The 18,833-nt window shown below is 40.1% G+C and overlaps 2 protein-coding genes across 7 annotated transcripts in view; one reads left to right on the top strand and one right to left on the bottom strand.

Annotated features, from left to right (window-relative positions):
- The window catches only part of LOC100746638 (tensin-1), a 184,111-nt gene that overhangs the window by 24,463 nt on the left and 140,815 nt on the right, over positions 1 to 18,833 (top strand). The window lies entirely within an intron of this gene.
- LOC100746402 (putative sodium-dependent multivitamin transporter) lies at positions 5,840 to 12,760 on the bottom strand. The gene is made up of 7 exons (XM_003494606.4): positions 11,843 to 12,760; positions 11,294 to 11,425; positions 10,382 to 10,603; positions 9,588 to 9,931; positions 9,409 to 9,528; positions 8,313 to 8,987; positions 5,840 to 7,048 (listed from the first exon to the last, which is right to left on the bottom strand). The coding sequence occupies exons 1-7, from the start codon at positions 11,846 to 11,848 to the stop codon at positions 6,796 to 6,798; spliced, it is 1,752 nt and encodes a 583-aa protein (XP_003494654.1). The 5' UTR covers positions 11,849 to 12,760; the 3' UTR covers positions 5,840 to 6,795.

Below are 18,833 nucleotides of genomic sequence, written 5' to 3'. Positions count from 1 at the left end.
GCAAAGAATGCAATTATCATATAGAAGTATGATATTCCTTCTTTTTAAAATATGTGCCCTTAGCGAACCTCTTTGAACTGCACGTGACCTTGCGTGCCAATGGTATATTCTGTACTGTAACTTTAAAATTATCCTCATTCTTTGTAGAAGAACTTCGATGACCCATTATGATCTTTAACCCTGCCGTTCTCCTCGGGTCTATAAAATTAAAAATGAAAATTATTCAATAGATGTTATCGAAATGTAGATAGTATTTAAATATTTGACTTGAGTATTCGACATAAATTATACAGGTATATTTTATTAATTTTTGTATTTCATACTTTATACGAATGAAGTATTTCATAATTTGAAGAGAAACTATTTGAAGGAAGGAAAACATGGTTTTCTAAGATGAAACTATCTGATAGAATCTTTACTGTTTTCGATTGATTAGATTTAGGTAGCTGATATTGCAAGATTCTTGGTCCTCGCTAAAAAGTCACTTAGAATTTCCAAAAAACAGGAGGAAAGGAAGGGAAAAGGGATGATCGAGAGATCCAATGGACTCCATGGCTATCGGATAATATGCACATACGTATGAGCTTGGCGCACAACGGCCGTTAGAACTTTTGAAGCGTTCCTCTTAGCCACGTGGAATCCGTGGAATCGCATTTAAAATTGAAATCACTGGCCCCACTCGTTCTCTTCGTCTACCATGAACCTTCATACGCCCATGGTACATTGCTCGCATCAGTACGATCTTGATCATCGACGTCCCTTTTTCTAAGCATTTTTTTTTTTCTTGCTTTTTTCATTTCCCTCCACCTCTTCTTCTTCATGCTATCCATTTTTCCCGTTGAGTTCCCACCCTTTCTTCTTCTGTTGTCCCCTCTCGTCGCGTTTCACGTTTCCTGCGGTCGCGCATACGCGGCCACACGGCGTCCCATGAATTTGCATGAGTCCGATCTGTCTGGCGTTCATCCAAAACGAATTTCTGTTGGCGATCTTCCTCGTGACCGCTTCATTCATCGATCCCAACCACCGACAGTGACTCGATGAGTGTTTACCTCGCCACCGATCCACGATCGGGCGATCAATCTCCGTTTTGGTAGCTCCAACATCGAGAGACCCGCTCGGGGAACGATATACATCGTTAAATCATGGCGATACTTTGTCTCGCTGCTGGATTTATGGAGCTTGTTCGGTTATGACGACGAGGAATAGCGCTTACATTTGCTGACGTTTTTAACACAGAAGATAAAAGGATAGACTTAGTGAGTTGAATATTGGACTAGGGAATTTGTTATTGGAAATGTTGGTTAAGATCTTAAGAAGATCTTTGGCAAATTAATTTGTATGCAGCGCCTTTGTAGAATTCATTCTGTATCAAACATGAACAGACTCCGATTGAGAATTAAATTCTCTCTTAAATTTAAGCTTAGGAATCCAGGGTTTTGTCACAGAAGCTCCCAGGGAAACTCTTTCCAGTTTTGTATTCCATCCCCTCTTTACCAGCGATTTGACTCGGATTAAACTCGTGATGCGCACAGACTGAAACATTTGCACGTAGGAATTTGGAGGAATTTGTAGAAATTTGGTTATGGAAACTCGCGAGTGAAATCACTTCGATAGCTATTCTCATCCCAAGTATCGCAGAAGCCAGAAATTGTAGAACTACAATGTCGTAGTTCTAGCTAACCCTGAAGTGGCAACATTCCCAGTAGCGATCATTTCACACGACTGTCCGTAAATCCGCGTCACGATGACCGTTAGCAACAGTTGGAGACAGCGATAGCCGCACTTCTTGTATCTCCAGAGCGAAGGTCGGGACAAGAGATTCACTGGGTGGTTTTGCGGTTGAGTTGTCTAGAAAGCCGAACGTTGAACGTACAACGATCGAGGACGAAACCAACGACGACTTCTTGATATTTCTCTCGAACATAAGTCGCCTTTGTGTTTTTGCTCGTTTTGCAAAGGCTAGGTGCCGCCGTGGCCATAAGATCCCCATGTATCTGACGTAAGATGGATATCGTATTCCCTATAATGCATAGCCGGCCGTATCGTGAATTCCGTGAAGAAGAGAAGGGGCTTGCGCCTGTTCCGAAGCTTGCTCACGAACTGTCTTTTGCATAGGTTATCGTGGAAGACCCAGGATACGGTCAGGTCTGGCATTTTTTTCGCCCTGGCCCTAACTTTATAGTCGCAGCTTCTTCTTTCCGGTGGCCACTGTCTTGCTGACCTTTTTATGAGTTTCTTCCACGTGCCTCCTGGAATCATTGGTCGAAAAGCAGGCTCTCGCACAGAGGAATCTTAACTATCCCATCGTTGGAATTTTCAAGTAGCTTAGATTTAATTGGAGCTTGTCTTTGCTGCTGGTATTGAGAGATGAACGATGTCGCATATGCTAGGAAACCTGGCAAAGAAGTGGTCGTGTAACTATCGTTGATCACTAAGGATATGAGAATTGGGCTAGGTAGAGTTATTTGAGTCAAGCTAACTTTATATTATAATTACAATTCCTAATTTCTCTTGTAATTCGTCAAATTCGGTTGTGAACAATTTTTAAGCGATTTACTGTACGTTTCAAAACAGTCATCAGTTTATGTACAATTTATCGTCCATAGCATTTATGGCAGGGTAAATTTGAAATTAACGAGAGAACACAGTTTTCGTATTTAATTTTTCAAACGGTAAGATACAAATGACATTTAATATATGTAGTTTCAGATTAACCTGATATTCGTTTATCTGATCACAAGTCTACGACAAATAAAAAGGAAAGGATTTATTTCTGGTTTTGGAATTCGTGTAATTTTCATAAAAAGTTATGACTGCCTCATAGTTGAAACGAGACTTTCCACGATTGTAACAGGATCATGTTACCAATAAACATAAATTATTCGTTAGGAACGTTAATTAGAATACGCCTAACAAAAATGTTTGAGTACGTTGTGTAACGATATTAATAACGTCCTGGAGTGAATGCCACAGACGACGTTTCAATGAGAATATTTTCAAGGAAGGAATGCCCGTTTTTCGGATGGCTTCGTGATGGATTGGGTAGAGTGTTTCGTGAAAGGCGAAGAAGTCTCGAATGGTGGCCAACGATCCGCCCCTGGCTGTGCAGCTGATACTTACATCTGCCGCGATCTTATTGCCCTCCCGCGCTTATTCGTCGGCTGCATTCGTTCGTACTTTGTCGGCATGATTGTTACAGCACGAGGTGTTCGATGTATCGACCTCGATCGAAGCATTGTTCCGTTTACAACTGTGGTCACGCAACGAACACTGGCGCGCTGCTTCTGCTTGACATCGTCCGATCGCTCGCAGCTACTCTTCTCCACGGTTTCTAATCGACTTTCGAAAGTTACTTCCGACTCGTTGCGCTCCGAATCTTTTTCTAAAAAGAAATACATACTAGTCCAAGAAGAATTAAAGGATCTTGCGAGCAATCGAATAGCTTCGTTCGTTGTTCAACAGACCTGGACTTACGTTAAGAAATCCAATTCCATTGATTATAGGAAATATAGTTGAAAATTATTACAAAAGTTTACAGAAATTGGCTGATATAGTGGGACTCAAATTTTGTTCCTAACGGATAACATAGAAGTAGAACGAAAGATTCCACAAATCGAAAGTAATTCGTTGTTTGATAATGAATTAGAACCCAAATTAAAAAATTCATTTTCGTGGATTTATAGAAATATGGTAAAACATTGTCACAAGCGCGAAGAAATTTTTTGAATACATGCAAAGAATATTAGAAAATAAAAGTTTATTTGGTCAGCGCACTGTTTACGACGACCAACGATCTCTCCTATGCACTCAGCTCATAATCGACGGGAGAAGGTGGACCCCTGATTGTGCGGATATCCGTACCGGAAGAACGCTTTACGTTCGCCTCTAAAAGCCAGTCAATTTTCCACGAGGAGAAAGGACGCTCCACAAACAATTAGAGTACTTTCCTAGGTTCATGCCGCTCGTTGTAACTTCTAAAGCATTGAATCTGTTCGTGAGAGGTCGATTTACAACGTCCAGGAAGCGTATACAACTCGACTCATCGCGATCGTGTGGTGAACGCGATCAACGTTGTTTTTCTACGAGAAAACATGGCGATGAAAGTTGTTTTCTTATGAGAAAACATTGCGACTCTTGGTTCCTCCTCGAGCTTGCTGTTGTGGTATGCAATTAAATTTTATAGAAATGACGTTTCAATACGCAAACGAGCAGTTTTACGATACGGACATCGCGAGATTTCGACGATGAGCTGCGTGTAAACCATTCGTTACTACCGGTTAAATGCGAATGGATTTCTACAAGATAATCATCGTTATTTGTTCCACGGTGATCTTAGAAATATCCGTGAATCTTCTCAGATACTTTCCAATGTTCTATGACTTTTGTAGTATTTGGAAAGGAACGCTTTGTTCTCCGCGATGTTGAAGTAGAAACTCGGAGGAAAGCTCACGTTTTATTCTTATTTCTTCTCTGTCAAGTTTGAAATTAAATACTAGTGATTGAAAGCACGCTGCTCTCGGATTTCAACGTTCAATAATGCAGTCAAGTAGGAAATTGAAATGAAGAATTCAGTAAAAGTGGACGAGAATATGAATCTTTTCAACGTTCGATAATTAAATCAGAGTCGAAAGTATTCAGTTATAAAAACATACTTAACCCGTAGACAGTAGAAATTGGATCATGTGACATATATGTAGGTTGATATTTCACGTTTATTGTCGTATCGAACTGTATAAGAAATTTAATTTTTTAAATAAATCGGAAATAAAGATTCCTTTTCCTTGATTCTTCACTTTCACATAGATATAAAGTAAAATATTCAACACTCGTAACAGCGATAACTAAGTATCCATTTGCCAAGGGTGAGAAAGCAAGGACTAGAACGTAATTGGAAGTTTTATAATGTGTCTTCATTATTAAGCAAGCCTTATGTCGTAATACTAAAATAACAATTTTCTCTCATTATCGGCAAAGAAGTAACCCTTAATCACGTTTACAAGAGATAGGGGTCTGTTTAAACCGCTATGTCGAGTATTACATCGAGCAGCAACGTTCTCACGCGTGTCTCACCTTTTTCCTTTTTTAAAGGGTCATTCGTTTTCGCACGATGGGCGCGCCTGTATCAACGAACAGCTACCTCAGACCCACACGGATTCTTCTTGGTAGTACGAGTGAAATTTATGTGGTCGAACGTGCGCGAATCGACGCACGTGTCCCACGAAAATTTCACTGATCGATGACGCGTACGAAACACCGGTACGTCGACAGGAAATTAATCGACTGTTCGTGAAAGGGGCGCGGCTGTTATTTTTATTCCAAAAAATATCGCCATACCGTGTGTGTCCAGTGAATTTCCGTCAACACTTACAAAAGCGTCGCTCTTTTAATTCGAGCTTTTAATTCTCTGACACACGCGTGACGCTCAACACATTCGAACGTAGAACGTAATTCGACATTGAACGAGCATTTTCGGGCGTGATATTTCACGTGTCTCCCCTGTCCCTATCCCTTGACAGATTTTTTCCTCCTGTGTGCAGCTCGTCTCTAATTTACGCGATGAAAATTCAGTTGGCCGGACCGAGCCGAACGAACTGCAATTAAACGAATTATAAAGCCTTTCCCAACCATCGTACCACGGAGACAATTAGACGATAAATTACGACGATTCCGCTTCCGCAAACAACGCGACAGGGGGAACCAGTGTTATCTATCTCACTCGATATTCACAAGTGAGAGAGAGCAAGAGAGAGAGAGCGAGAGAACAAAGAGAGGGCGAGAAAGGACGTACCGTGGCGTGATGATCGTTTTCGGTGTGAAATTTAATGAAACGGCCGGTCGCTTTCGTTGAAAGAATCAATTATCTTTTATTGCGTGTCTTTCGCTATTACAGAGCGGTAGTGTGATAACGTGCCGTATAGAATGAAGTTTAATTAAACGTGTTAGCGGGTCGTTCGCGACCCATACTCCACAGTGAATTGCTCGTTGACCATTACGAGATAAGTTAAGTTACGCGGTCATTTTTCTCGGTGTTTGGCTAAAACGATACAACGAGAATTATAGTGTCTCTAATCCGGTCATCCCTGTGACCCAGATGCCTGGATAGCTTCATTCGTGGATAGCTCACATCCTTTTCCAGCCCAATCGTCTCTCGTTAAGTTGCAAATGAACAAAGCGAGGAAAAGACGATGGCCGATGGCGCTGGCAAATTTAACGCGCTGCAATCGAAACATGGTGCAAATTGGAGATTTTATTAATTTGCTCTACGACGAGGCACTGCCGATGAGTTATGGCTAATGAAATCATCAGAACAGTTAATAAGTACAAGGAACAGTGACACTGGATCTCAACCTGAGCTTATTTTATTAATGAGTATTACTTGCAGAAGCTGGCTCGATTACTTTCCTTCTTAGGAAGTTGCTCGTAACACGAAGCAAATACGATATTCGTAAGTGAAATGCAAGTTTTTAAATCGATAAATTGTTTCGCTCGTTCTTGAAGCAAATCTTCTTATCTACGGGATTCGTGTTTCTGTCATACGAGCTCGGAAGCGTTGAATTTCACTTCCTCGCGATGTTCTTAATATCCATAGGATTGCTACCGTGGTGAATTTATACAAATTGTACATTACATCAACGAAATAGTATATAGAATTTTTGCCTCCATTTTTGGAAAGTTCTTCTGACAGATAATTTCGAACTTATAATGGGCAGTGCAGTTCCACTTGCTCTGAGATATCCATTATCTCATCGGAGCTTAATTCTCAATACGCTCGCTACTATTCTTATATTCTTTATTTCATTTTCTGTTCTCCAATACGAAGACCTGGCTGTTCGTAGTCTTCTGCGCGTCCTCCCTTCGTCTCCTAATTCGCGCTGCCAGGAAGGGGAAGAACAAGTTAGGCTCTGGTTCGCGAGCGTTCTTGTAAAATATCTTATTCGTGATCAGGCTGGTTACGTAGCCCACGATCAACGTGATTGCCAGTCCAAGTGGATTATACCACATGTACGATATACGATACAAATAAAAGTACGACGAATCGTCCGCGGGGCTGAAAATGAAAATGAAATTCATTATTGAAATTATTTGAAACTTTGATTGATATTGCGATTATATTTTCTGGATTAAACATTTGAGATTAAACGATGATAGAAGTTTAACGTTTACGAGTATATTGGATACCGATCGTTGAATAAACGAGCCGAAAAGGACAACGAAAAATATGACAAAGCAGGTTAGAGGCGTGTGGCAAGGAGAAAGCAATATCATACGCAATACTGGAACGCGGCAGGCATTTCAAAGAGACTATAATCACGGTTTATTAACGAGTAATTAGCGTTAGTTACTATCGTGGGAAACGATGGGAAGCAAGCGGCACGTGAAAGCGGCTCTCGAGTCGAAAGAAATCAGGAAGTAATCGCTGCTTCTTAACCGAGAGAACTGGCTACCATGGTATCGTTCCACGCCCATCATATCATAGCGAAACGTTTGAACCGACGATAAGGCGTATCTTAGAACGATTCATTGCTGATTTATGTACCAATTATATTCCGGTATAACGAAAACTGCTCCCCGGTAACGAAATCTTCCGTTTCCGATAAATTCATCGCGGCTGCTCCTTATCGATTATGCCTAGAAGAGTCAAGAATCACGAAAATGAGGTGCTTACGATATGTCCGTATTTCCTACCTCGACGTTTCACTTGCAGTTTTTGCTGTAACAACGTTTCGAGAGAAAATCGGCTGGTGACACGCGTGTACGATATTTTCTTATCGAAAACGAATCTCATCAAAGCGAGGAACGTTCCTAAAAACGAATAATATAACAAAAAAAAAATGATAGATGTTGATCGACTTTCGATGGACGTGCTGATCATGTCGTAAAGAATTGATTCCTATTTCTGTTTTCAAATTTATAAATGAGAAGAATGGTTAGCAGCTAGAAACGATTATTTCTATGTTTTCTTATGATCGCTTGAAGCATAAATTGCGAATATGTACCTGTATTGCTCATGAAGGGGGATGAAAGAAAGCAGTGCTTTTATTCACAAAAAGGGGAACAGTTTTATCCGTGTAATTATTCCATGCATGCATAAGGGAACCAACAAACTTGATAACAGAGCAAAGATATAATAGCCACGGTTTTCTAATTTGCCTCCGGAAAAATTGCTATTTCCGCCTATTAAAGGCCGGCTTTCTTTGCTTCGAACGAACTCGTAAAACCTTTTACAGCATTGGTATTCTCGAATTGGCTCGCGATACGCACTTTAAAAGCCTCGATAACAAGCTCGCTTTCTTAACGAGCAAGAAACTTACTCTTCGAATAAAGTTGTGTTTTGACGATAGAGGAGTAAGGTGGAATTGTCGCAGCCTTCCACAGATAGCGGAAGATTGGGTGTTGGTGGTTTCGGTGTACCAAATACTGCCCAAATGCACGTGATCAAGGCTGTGCTAGTGCCAACGATGGCTCCAGCCTGATTTGCCTTTTCCACGACCATGCCTAGTGTGAAAATCCCCAAAATGGGTCCTCCAATCGCTCCAGAAATCCCTATGGCAGCTTCGACCAGCGGTCCCATCGATTTGGCAATAAAAGCCACGGCTAAACACGTGAAACCATTCGCCACAGCAAGAAATTTTCCAATTAACGTGGCCTTTTCTGTTGGAAATTCTATACTAAATTTACGACACGTGGGCTTTACATAGTCTTCCAAAGCTACAGCAGCTAGAGAATTCAACATAGCGGATATGGTGCTGAGACTCGCGCTGAATACACCGGAAATGAAGAGCCCAGTGACACCTGGCACTCGTGACATTCTTTCAGCTGCGAAATATGGCATTATCTTGTCGAAACTTGAGATTTTACCGGATGTAACTGGGTCGCAGTTTCTGTACACAGCGTAGAGGATTAGACCGCAGAACGCTGTCAAAGAACCTAAGAGTAAAGTGAGTGGGCCGCTGAGAATGAGCGCGCGTTGCGAAGATTTGAGACTCCTAATGACAGAAAATCCAATTTAGATCTTATACAAAATTTAAATCAATTAAAATATGTATCAGAGACCGGCGCATTTTGACAAATTGATTACGTCAAAGACCAAATAGTTTCTGCCGGACATGGAATAGTAATTTCTTATTTAATCTTCGAATCATTCATTATTTTATACTTTCGATACATTTTATTCTGCAATTCCTTAACGTATCTACTTTTTTACTTGCCATTCTAGAATTGGTCGATAGCGTACATCCAATGATTGAGATAATTGAGCAAATTAAATAAAAATTACATGAGCGGTCGAATAACATGTAGATAACGCTAATCGTGAGTATTCGAAGACTAAAGAGAAGCGGTGCCTGACTCGATATCTAAGCCACCGGTATCGAATTAATTATTATATAAATGATTATAAATACTCACTTGGCAGTGAGTAAGCGCTGAACTTGGATCTGATTAACCGCGTATAAAGACAGAAACATGGTAGTCCCACCAATCAGTAATGCCCACCATGTATGCCTTATAGTTGGATCAATCCTGAAACTAAAAATCAACAAATTTTTCAACTATCTGACCTCGTATAAATTTACTGATGTTCTTACTCGAAGAATTCTATTCGACCATCCTCTTGAGCGATGCTCCACACATTGGATAAGCCTCCGTCAAGGTCGCTAGCGGCGATACTCAGGACGCACAAAAGTGCGGTGAATATCAGTACTGCTTGAAAGACGTCGGTGATGAGGACAGCCTTGATGCCACCTACGGTCGAGTAGAAGGTGCAAATCAGGCCGATCAGCACGATGCTCATGTTCCCTGACAGACCAGTGGTCGCTTCTAGTGCCAACGAAGGCGCGAATAATACTATTCCAGTGTACAAAAGTAGCTGCAGGAAATTAGCAGTGCTGGCTAGTAGTCGTGCTCCTACTCCAAATCGTTTCTCTAGATACTGAGAGAAAGACAGTGTTACAAGAAAGCAGCTTATGTGTTAACTTATTGTAAATTACGAATTATGAATTGAAAATAGAGAATTGATGAAGCGCGATTGATTTATCAACTTCTGCCTCTAAACTGTCTTTCTTTTTTTTAATATTGCAATAGAAGATCACGATAAAAGCTTTGAAGCTTGAAACTGATGGAAAATAACTTTTTATAAAATGTGATACCATCTATTAGCATTGGACTGCAAATTATCTTTTTAAATGCTAGAAGGAAAGGATCACGAAGATGATCTTCGAATTTGAGATTATGGATCAACGATGGTTGTTAACGAGGTACGAGTAATTTATCCAGTCCTGATTTCAAATTGAGTTCATAAATACTGGAAGAGAAATGATCACGAAGGTTATTTCTAAGTGCCAAATATATAGTACGATTGATTGATTAGAAAATCATATACCTCATAGACACTCATGGTGTTCAATTCCATGAAAACGGGAAGATAGAGATACAAGACGATTGGTGTACCAAAGAAACCACCCAGGTACAACAGCGTGACTTGCGTGCCGTGAATGTAAGTTTCTGCGCTGATTCCTAGCACCGTGATCGCTGACATGAAAGACACCATCAGTGCGATCGATAAAGGAACGACGCCCATCGTTCGATTGGCTGAGAAGTACTCCTGTTGTAATAATCGTGAAACATTGGTTAACGCATTGCTATATTCGTTCGATCGTTTGAGCGTTGCTGCTGACACTACTGTTATGTTTTACTAAGTTTTAATGCGTTTCGACAAACTTAGAGATAAGATTATATAAAAATAATTGTCCATTTTACACAAGAGTGAATTGATCCTTTGATATAATAATTTTATTTGAAAGAAGTATTTCGATCTGCAATGAATTATTTCGACCGTCAATTTGTCCGTAGCAGAAGTAAAACCGAAAACCACGCTATCCATTCTGTGTATCGTTACTATCGCCTGATCGATCGTATTCTGCGAGTGGACATTTTACTCCTGGCCCTCTAACTTGATTCGTAATAACGTTTCAGCGTTAATTAACTTTCTGTCTTTGCGGTCGTTCGTGGAAGTTGGCTCGCGGCTAACCCGATAAATTAAATAGCGCTCTGGATAGTTGGCAATTTGTGTCGATGGCAATATTTATCGCGCGGCTAGATCGATCGGTGCGATAACGGTGAAAGATCTGAGGCATGGAACGCTGGACCTATGTCGTGATCTAAGAACGTGCCAGCTCTAGGTATGTACAATCCTGTTCTGACGCAGTTTATCACGGATATTGGATCGCGCGGCGTTGTAGACTCGATGTCGATTCGATCGTCCGTGGCGAAATTAATTTTCCAAGGGCTTAACCTCGGCCGTGCGTTGCCTGCCTCCGGTGAATCGGTAGTAGATCCCAATGCCGGTTGAGATCGACAGCATTAGACCGATGACAAGATAATCCGGCCATTGAAGCGTCGATGTATCATTATCCTTGCTCTGCTTCTGCAAACGTATCCCCATGTTTTCCCCTTTTATTAAACTCCCTTTCGAGTAAATTGTTGGTTTTCCGATTCACTCGGTCTACAACAACACTACCTTCGATTTTATCCCAACCCTGGTGAATCTCTGTTTATCTTAGCTCCGCGAGATGAGATTAATTCGTGATGTGTAGGGTGAAATTAGCGAGTGGAATCGATTAACATCAGGTGAAAGGTGTGTAAATGATGGATCTTATTGGATGTTATTAAAAGGACATTAAAGGACGTCAATGAATTTAGAGAGAGAGAGTAATTAAATTGATGCAATTAAGATTAACCGAGAAACATGTCGATAAAGATTCAATCGTCCACCGTTCACCAGAGTTGAACTACAGGAGAGAAAGGCTATCTATTGGAAGATTTCTATGGAAAGAACACTCACGTCCATTCTATAAGATCCACTCGTGTGATACCATCAACTCGCGATGGACGAGAAATTCGATATCGCGAGCTTGTTTGCCCGAGTATCGTGCTTCTTCCTGAATCGTTTCTGCGGCGACGAGGGAACAGGCTGTGAACGTAACACACTGGCGGCCGATGGTCCCAACCGTGAGCTGATAGCACGAAGAAAAGGCGCGCGCGAATTCTCAGAGAGAGGATCCCTTGGAGAAGTCGTCACCTGCGTGTTTTGTGGTCGAGTGTGTTCGTTCGAACGAGCAGAAAAGAGGCGAGGATGAAGCGGTCCATTACGTAAAGCTTGGCTCAGCATATTTCCTGTCAAATGCACGCAAAGCCTCGCCACTTTAACGAACGTTCGAAAAACGGTGGTAAATTCAGGTAATATTCAGCCAGCCGGCTAAGCGTGCCAATGGACGAGGAAAAATATGATGGAGAGAGAAAGAGAGAGAAGGAAGATTATGAAGAAGGTGGTTTATAAATTGCAGGAGATTATAATGGGACTATTCTCTCGCCATAATATAAATCATGTGTCTGGAGTTCTGAAAAACGAAACTTATGATTTAATGACTGTTTAATCATGTAAAGTCAATAACGTTGGTCACCCTTGCGAAAGAACCAGTCCGATTGGCGTCGATTCGTGGCCCGATTCAGAGTCACGAATGATAATTAATCTCTTAAAGGTTAATGAATTCAAGATAAAGAGGAATTTTCGTCTGCTGAGCCAATTCCTGTCTCGAGTGGGAGCAATAGGAATGCGAAAAAGATATTCGAATAGGGCCTTGTCGATAGGGCTATCGATCGTGAAAGATTTAATGATTTTAACGTTTCTTTGAAGTCCTTTAATTGGAAACGAATAAAGAGCTCAAAGAGAACATTCGTTACAAAGCGACGAAGAACCGACGAGTATTGAACGTCCAGTGGAATTCGCTCGAGGCGAATGCTACGCCACTGTTGCGTCGCTGGTGCATAACAATTATTCGCGAGACGGTAGCTTCTGGTCGTAATGTAATTTCCTAGTATTATGAGGCACAATCGAGGGGCCATCGGCTATTATTCCGAGAAGGGAAGCACCCATAGAATCGTCCCAGCAACGAGGATTCCTTGATCCATGGGAGGAACTCATCGATCTTTATCGAAACTGCCGCAAAGGTTATTTGGCCGATGGATCGAATACGTAAAATTCAATTTGATATACAATCGATGTTGATCTCCCTGATGAATGATATTTTTCTTGAATCCAACGTCAATCTAATATTATCCAATATTATTTAATAGAGCTCCATTCAGTTTCAATGGAATCTTGTTACGGTCTAAGATAGTCTCGCGCAAATTCAATGAAGTCTTGTCTGAATTGAACGAGATCTTATTTCACGCCCATCAAATAATCTGCTGTTAACTGCAATCTAACCTACTTGTGCATATTTTATTGTCGACGATCTGTTTTGGATTTATGCGCAAGTCCATGGGAATGATCGTGTACATCTTCGTTCACAAGTAGTAAGATACATATTGATTTTATAAAAGGTTTGAAAGATTAATCCGAATTATCAATGAAACGATTAATCGAACGGAGTTTTACTTTCATGCGGCGTAACACCTTAAAAATCTCAAAAAACTATTTGATTGATTTACAAGAGGAACGCGATGAGTTAAGAATTACGTTCGTTTATATATATATAATCTGAGATAAAATCTGGAATCAAACAACAAAAAATAAAATAAAAAAGTAATTCAAATATCAGAATCGATTAAATCAATAATCGATGTAACGTAATGGATGTAAACAAGGAAGAATTTAATTTCATTATCATAAAATTGATACGATTCTATAATCTATATAATATCTTAATCTAAGGTCTTAAACGTGATAATAATTCTTAAACGTTTAATGGCTTCCTAATAATATTTAACGTTTACTTAATTTTCTGCAAGCATCGTAATACTTCCTTATGAAGAAGATTTTACATATGATTTACGGAAATGAATCATCGATCTTTATCAATAGCTTACACCGAGATTACGATGGTAATCGATTTATGAGCATATTTTATGCGATGATATCGCGTTTCTTCCCGACATAAGAAGAAATCCCGGACCTGTTTAATGCAAAGAGATTGACCAACACGCCACACAATTTGTCGAGTTGAATTTATTCCTTCCAACGTAATTGCACGATGCATGGTACTCCGGAGGTTAATAGAGATCCCTGTTGAGACTCGTCCAATTTTCGACATTGTTACTTGACCGTTGGCTGGCTCGTTTTACGCCGATGCTATTCGCCGACGCTATTCGCCGACGAAGATGCAGAGGAGAAAGACGATGGACGACGAAAGAGGAGAAAAGGAGGAGCCCCGTAAGTGGCGAATTCCCGTCATTAAGTCGTTAGTCGGACGCAGGACAGCAGGCTAACCGTCGGTTAACTGGCTGCTGAACTTGATCGACCAATCGTTGACCCTCATGGTCGATCGAAATTTACCATGTGTTGCTGCCTTTCATCCCCTATTTGCTTTTTAATCGAGCTAAATTTTATTCCCCTGAAAGATTGATGGTACAGTGTAATGTAACGTGTGGAAAGTAGTAGTTGCAAAAATATGTTGATAGATTATAGGAATTTTTGTGAACATAGAAATTCAGTTAATAACGGGTAGTAATTGTATGAAGATCATAGAAATTTGCTTGACGAATTATAGTAGTTTTCTTGAGATCATAGGAATTTTTAGCCGTAGATGAATGGCTAAAAATGTAAAGAAGAGGAGTCTAAGTTTATAGAGGGTTAGTTAATCGATAAAGAAAATAAATTTGGATAGTAAAAATGCAAAACATGAGAAGATCATAGTAATCGTTGAACATAAACTGCAAAAATGTAGGAAATATATCTAAATTTATAGACGATTTAATCAGGCATTGAGAATTCGAAAAATTCGAGTCTGTAGAAGCGAAATATTTCTGGTTTCTCCCTCGCATCTTGTGTATTCTACGTGATGGAAGATAGCCATGTTGGTCAAGCTAATCGAGCAACTGGTGGTAACCATTTTCAAATATTGAATTTAGAGAGAAGAAATCTCTCTTCTTGAATCTTAGTGAAAAGTTTGTAAACTTGCGATCCTATTCTGTATGTCTATTTTACGATTAGGTTGTTTGATTTCTTTTCTCTATTCGTTGCACGAAGAACTTTGTTTCCATCAGATCAAAAATAAATCTTGAAAGTGTGAATTCCTAGATTTAGCTCACAAGTCGTAACTCCCTTGCTCAGATAGACCCGAACCTCTCTCTCTCTCTAGATTTCGTTGTTTAGATAATCACGATGTCGTGCTCTCACTAGTGGTTTCCCCTTTTAGTTAGTTAGACGCGCAAGGAGATAAGACACACTCCTAGATTGAAGATCAGACGTGTTTTTGCCTAAAGCACACGCCGCTCAGCGTTCTAAGCAGAAGCTCCTCGTTACTATAGTTGGTTACTCAAAAGCAAGCTATCTTAAGGAAACTTGTTTCAATTCATTTACATTCGCACGCACGTTTCTCGCGATCTTCGTGAACCTGAATTTGTTGCAGAACATAAATTTCAAAAGTTAAATGTATCATCGATAATATGCAACATTTATTTGTTCTACGATCATAAAAGATGTGACTCCGACGTGATCCATACAACAAAACTTGTTGATTTACGTTAAAAAGTTTCGTATTAGAAATAAATGTTTCCTAATGACTCTTTAAATTTATCTCTTAGAAATTACAGGTACTTTTTCAGAACTTTTTCTTCATCCAAATATTCATATAAAAAAGATTCTAAAACGTATCTATACGTTCCGTTCAAAAACACAAGTGTTTTATACGACACGGTTACACGCTTTTTAACGTTGAAACGCCGGAAAGTAGCCAGCGTAACAGCTGCTCCACTTACAAGTGACACTTTACAATGACGCATATATTTTTGCCGGTGCGATAATCCCAAGGCCGCATACAACCGTTTCCAGTAGTTACCGCATAAGTGGAAATTTTGCGAACGATTTCACGTTCACGATTCACGTTCACGTACTCGATTCTTTACAGGTTCTAGGCGAAATAGTAATTCCAAAGTTTTCAATATGCTTCTAATAACTTTTCGCTTCATATTCAATCCTCTAAATCGTATTAGATTTCGATAAAGAATAATTTTGCCCAGGTAACACTTGCAGCCAAAAATGTATATATACAATTTTCCAAATTACAATTAATTAAGTATACAAAATTAATATTGTCTAGTTATATAGCACCTGCAATCGAAATACAGTGTTCGAATAAAATAAGAGGAAAGTCGCAGGTTTTTCATTTTATCGAATACGGCAACGATGAGTGACGATCTGATAATGAGCGCGCACGCGTGCTACCTCGTCGAGTTCCCGTAATCAATTAACGAGTATAATCCGTTTTATTTCACGGTTACGGTGAATCGGTTTTGTTTTTTTGTCGAGCATCCTGTCTGATTCAGTTGCACACACCATTGCTAGCGGATTGTCATGGCCTTAATTAATTCGACGTGTCCAAATTGCTTATATCGTCGATTGACGCGAAACGCTTATTAAAATTATCTGCATATGACGATTTCATCGGCATTCTGACTCTCAGCAATTATCGTTAATTAAGTATTCCAAAGACGAAGATAGCGACCATGCGTAGCGAATTTCTATTAGCCTGCGTTCTCCAGTTGTGAATATACCTTTGCAAATGATATCCTTGCTTAATGAGTCGACGATTTATTCCAATTTAATTGTGCAAGTTATAGTTATATCCAAGTGTAACATACGGAAAGAGATTAATAAAATATATTTTCTGACTCGTGTATTTCTGATTATGGGTCAAGTACATTGCAATGGTTCATTATCGATCTATAAGTTTATTAGATCAGAATCTCTAGATCAAGGAGAAGGCACTTGTACCGGATGATCTCTCCAAAGAACTTGTTTGCGAATACTAAAAATAACAGCGTAGCGCGAGCTCTACGGTATTCCAGAGAGAATATTAATCTCATTCGTATCAATCTATATGCATATTAACCCAGAGGATAACCTCGGTAGCGGCACACCGACATTGATCTATTAAAAAAAATTCTTTTCATTGCGAGGTACGCGATGACTGAAACTAATTCCCCAATTTCCATAATTTTTTACACTCCCTCCCACACCCTGTTCTCTATACGTACATAGAACCAATAATTCCTTTCGTGACGGTGTTTCACGGCCCTGGAACCGTGACAAAGGATTCGATGCACCAATGCTGAGCATTGACATTGCAACATGGAGCAACAGGAGGTAACGAAGTGTGACAATCGGTAATTTTTCGGGATTAGGCAAAAATAAACGGGAAACGTATAGCACGGTTCTTCATGCAACTATATCATCGTCGAGATCCACTGATAAAATTTACAATGACTTAACTATCTGGTACTCTTTGCACGAGGAAACGATCTTACGTAATTCGATCATTTGCATCGATGATGCATCGCCGTGAATGGATTCGAACACGCGTTATCGCGTGGATAGGCCCACTGACGATAATTGTGCGTCTCATGAGCCTTCGATTGTTAACGTTAGTTAGCGATTGGTATCGTTAGACTTGGTTTAGCGCACTCACCGAAGCAACAACTAGAATTTTCATCGAGTTAATCCCAGTAGAAATTATCGTAACGGCCTCCACTGTTTTGGTGATTCGATGGGATATCAGTTTTCATATGCGACCGCAGTTAAATGGACCGCCACACGCGGGTAATGGAAACACGGGTTGGGTCATCGGATTTAATGATACGTCTAATATTTACAGCCTCTATTGTATTGCCATCTGGTGTTTGCTCTATATGCGAATTGGAAAATGTGGGCTTGCTTTAGAGTAGCTTGTTTGATGTTAATACAATTTTCATTCAATTCCTTGCATCTTTGAAATGATGATATTTAGGTGATATTTATTGCAGTTGCATCGCTACAGTGACGATGACAATGGCAATGACAATGACAATGTGGACATTTTTATTTGATTTTCCTTTTTTTGGAATATGGGAGGGGAAAGAAAAGGCTGTTGTATAGATACGTTTGCAAAAATATATAATTTCGTAAACTTCATGACATCTGTGATATCGACATGTGAAAAACGTAAAATGTGGGGTAGCTACATAAAAGCTCGTTCATGCAATTCGTATCTTTGAAATATCGACGACTATTACAATTTTTAACCTCTCGTATGTCATTGATGCTGCTACGACGACGATGATAATGTGAACATTTTTATTTGGTTTTGCTTTTCTGGATAAAAAGATAGGAAAGAAAAGGAAGCTACCGCAAAGATAAATTCGCAGACATTCGTAACGTCTTTCTTCTGAGGAAGAAATTTGTAGTTTCAAATAGTTTCATGCTGAAGCGTGCTGAAGTTGCTCATACATTGTAAAAATCTCTAGAGGGCAGATGATTAATATTCCCGACGATAGATGTAGCCGATAACCAGAGCAATGCATACAGAATACGCGAATCGTCCTCAACACAAAAGCCACAACAGCTCTCGCCGTGTTTTCCGCCTTCGTTCATATTAACAGTGAGTGAAGGAACAAGGAATCAGTGATGCAACGAGTCTTGGATTGATGTGTAACGCGTGTACGGCGCGAGGCGTGTTCTCAAAGTATGTAATCGTCGGCGAAGAATTTGCCGAAGGATTAATGCCCTTTCAACCGTTCGATTCAGAGGTGCTTCGTCTTCTCGGTCTAGCCATGTTTCATAATCGGTCGGCAGCCAGCGTGGCTAACCGAGCGCAGAATTTGTTTCGTAAATCAGCCGTGTAGAATCGACGAAACACGACGCGCGTACCCTTCTTAATGCGCCACGTGAGATTTACGACCTTCGTCGAGGAATGCTTCTCGAAATGGTAAAAATGACGAACTTGACTCGTCGAATCGTAGATTCTCTGTGTATTTGGTTTCCGTAAGTTCTACCATGTCATCGTCTCGTGTCATTT

This window comes from Bombus impatiens, unplaced genomic scaffold (genome assembly GCF_000188095.3).
Source record: "Bombus impatiens unplaced genomic scaffold, BIMP_2.2 scf_2880, whole genome shotgun sequence".
Classification (NCBI taxonomy): Eukaryota; Metazoa; Arthropoda; class Insecta; order Hymenoptera; family Apidae; genus Bombus; species Bombus impatiens.
This window is presented reverse-complemented; position numbering and strand designations above follow the sequence as displayed.

Excerpts from the sequence above, each read along its gene's own strand:
- LOC100746402 (XM_003494606.4), bottom strand. Across the intron at positions 10,604-11,293 it reads GCAGGCAACGCACGGCCGAG|GAGTACTTCTCAGCCAATCG; the intron begins GTTAAGCCCTTG and ends TTATTACAACAG. Across the intron at positions 9,529-9,587 it reads GGTCGAATAGAATTCTTCGA|TTTCAGGATTGATCCAACTA; the intron begins GTAAGAACATCA and ends GTTGATTTTTAG.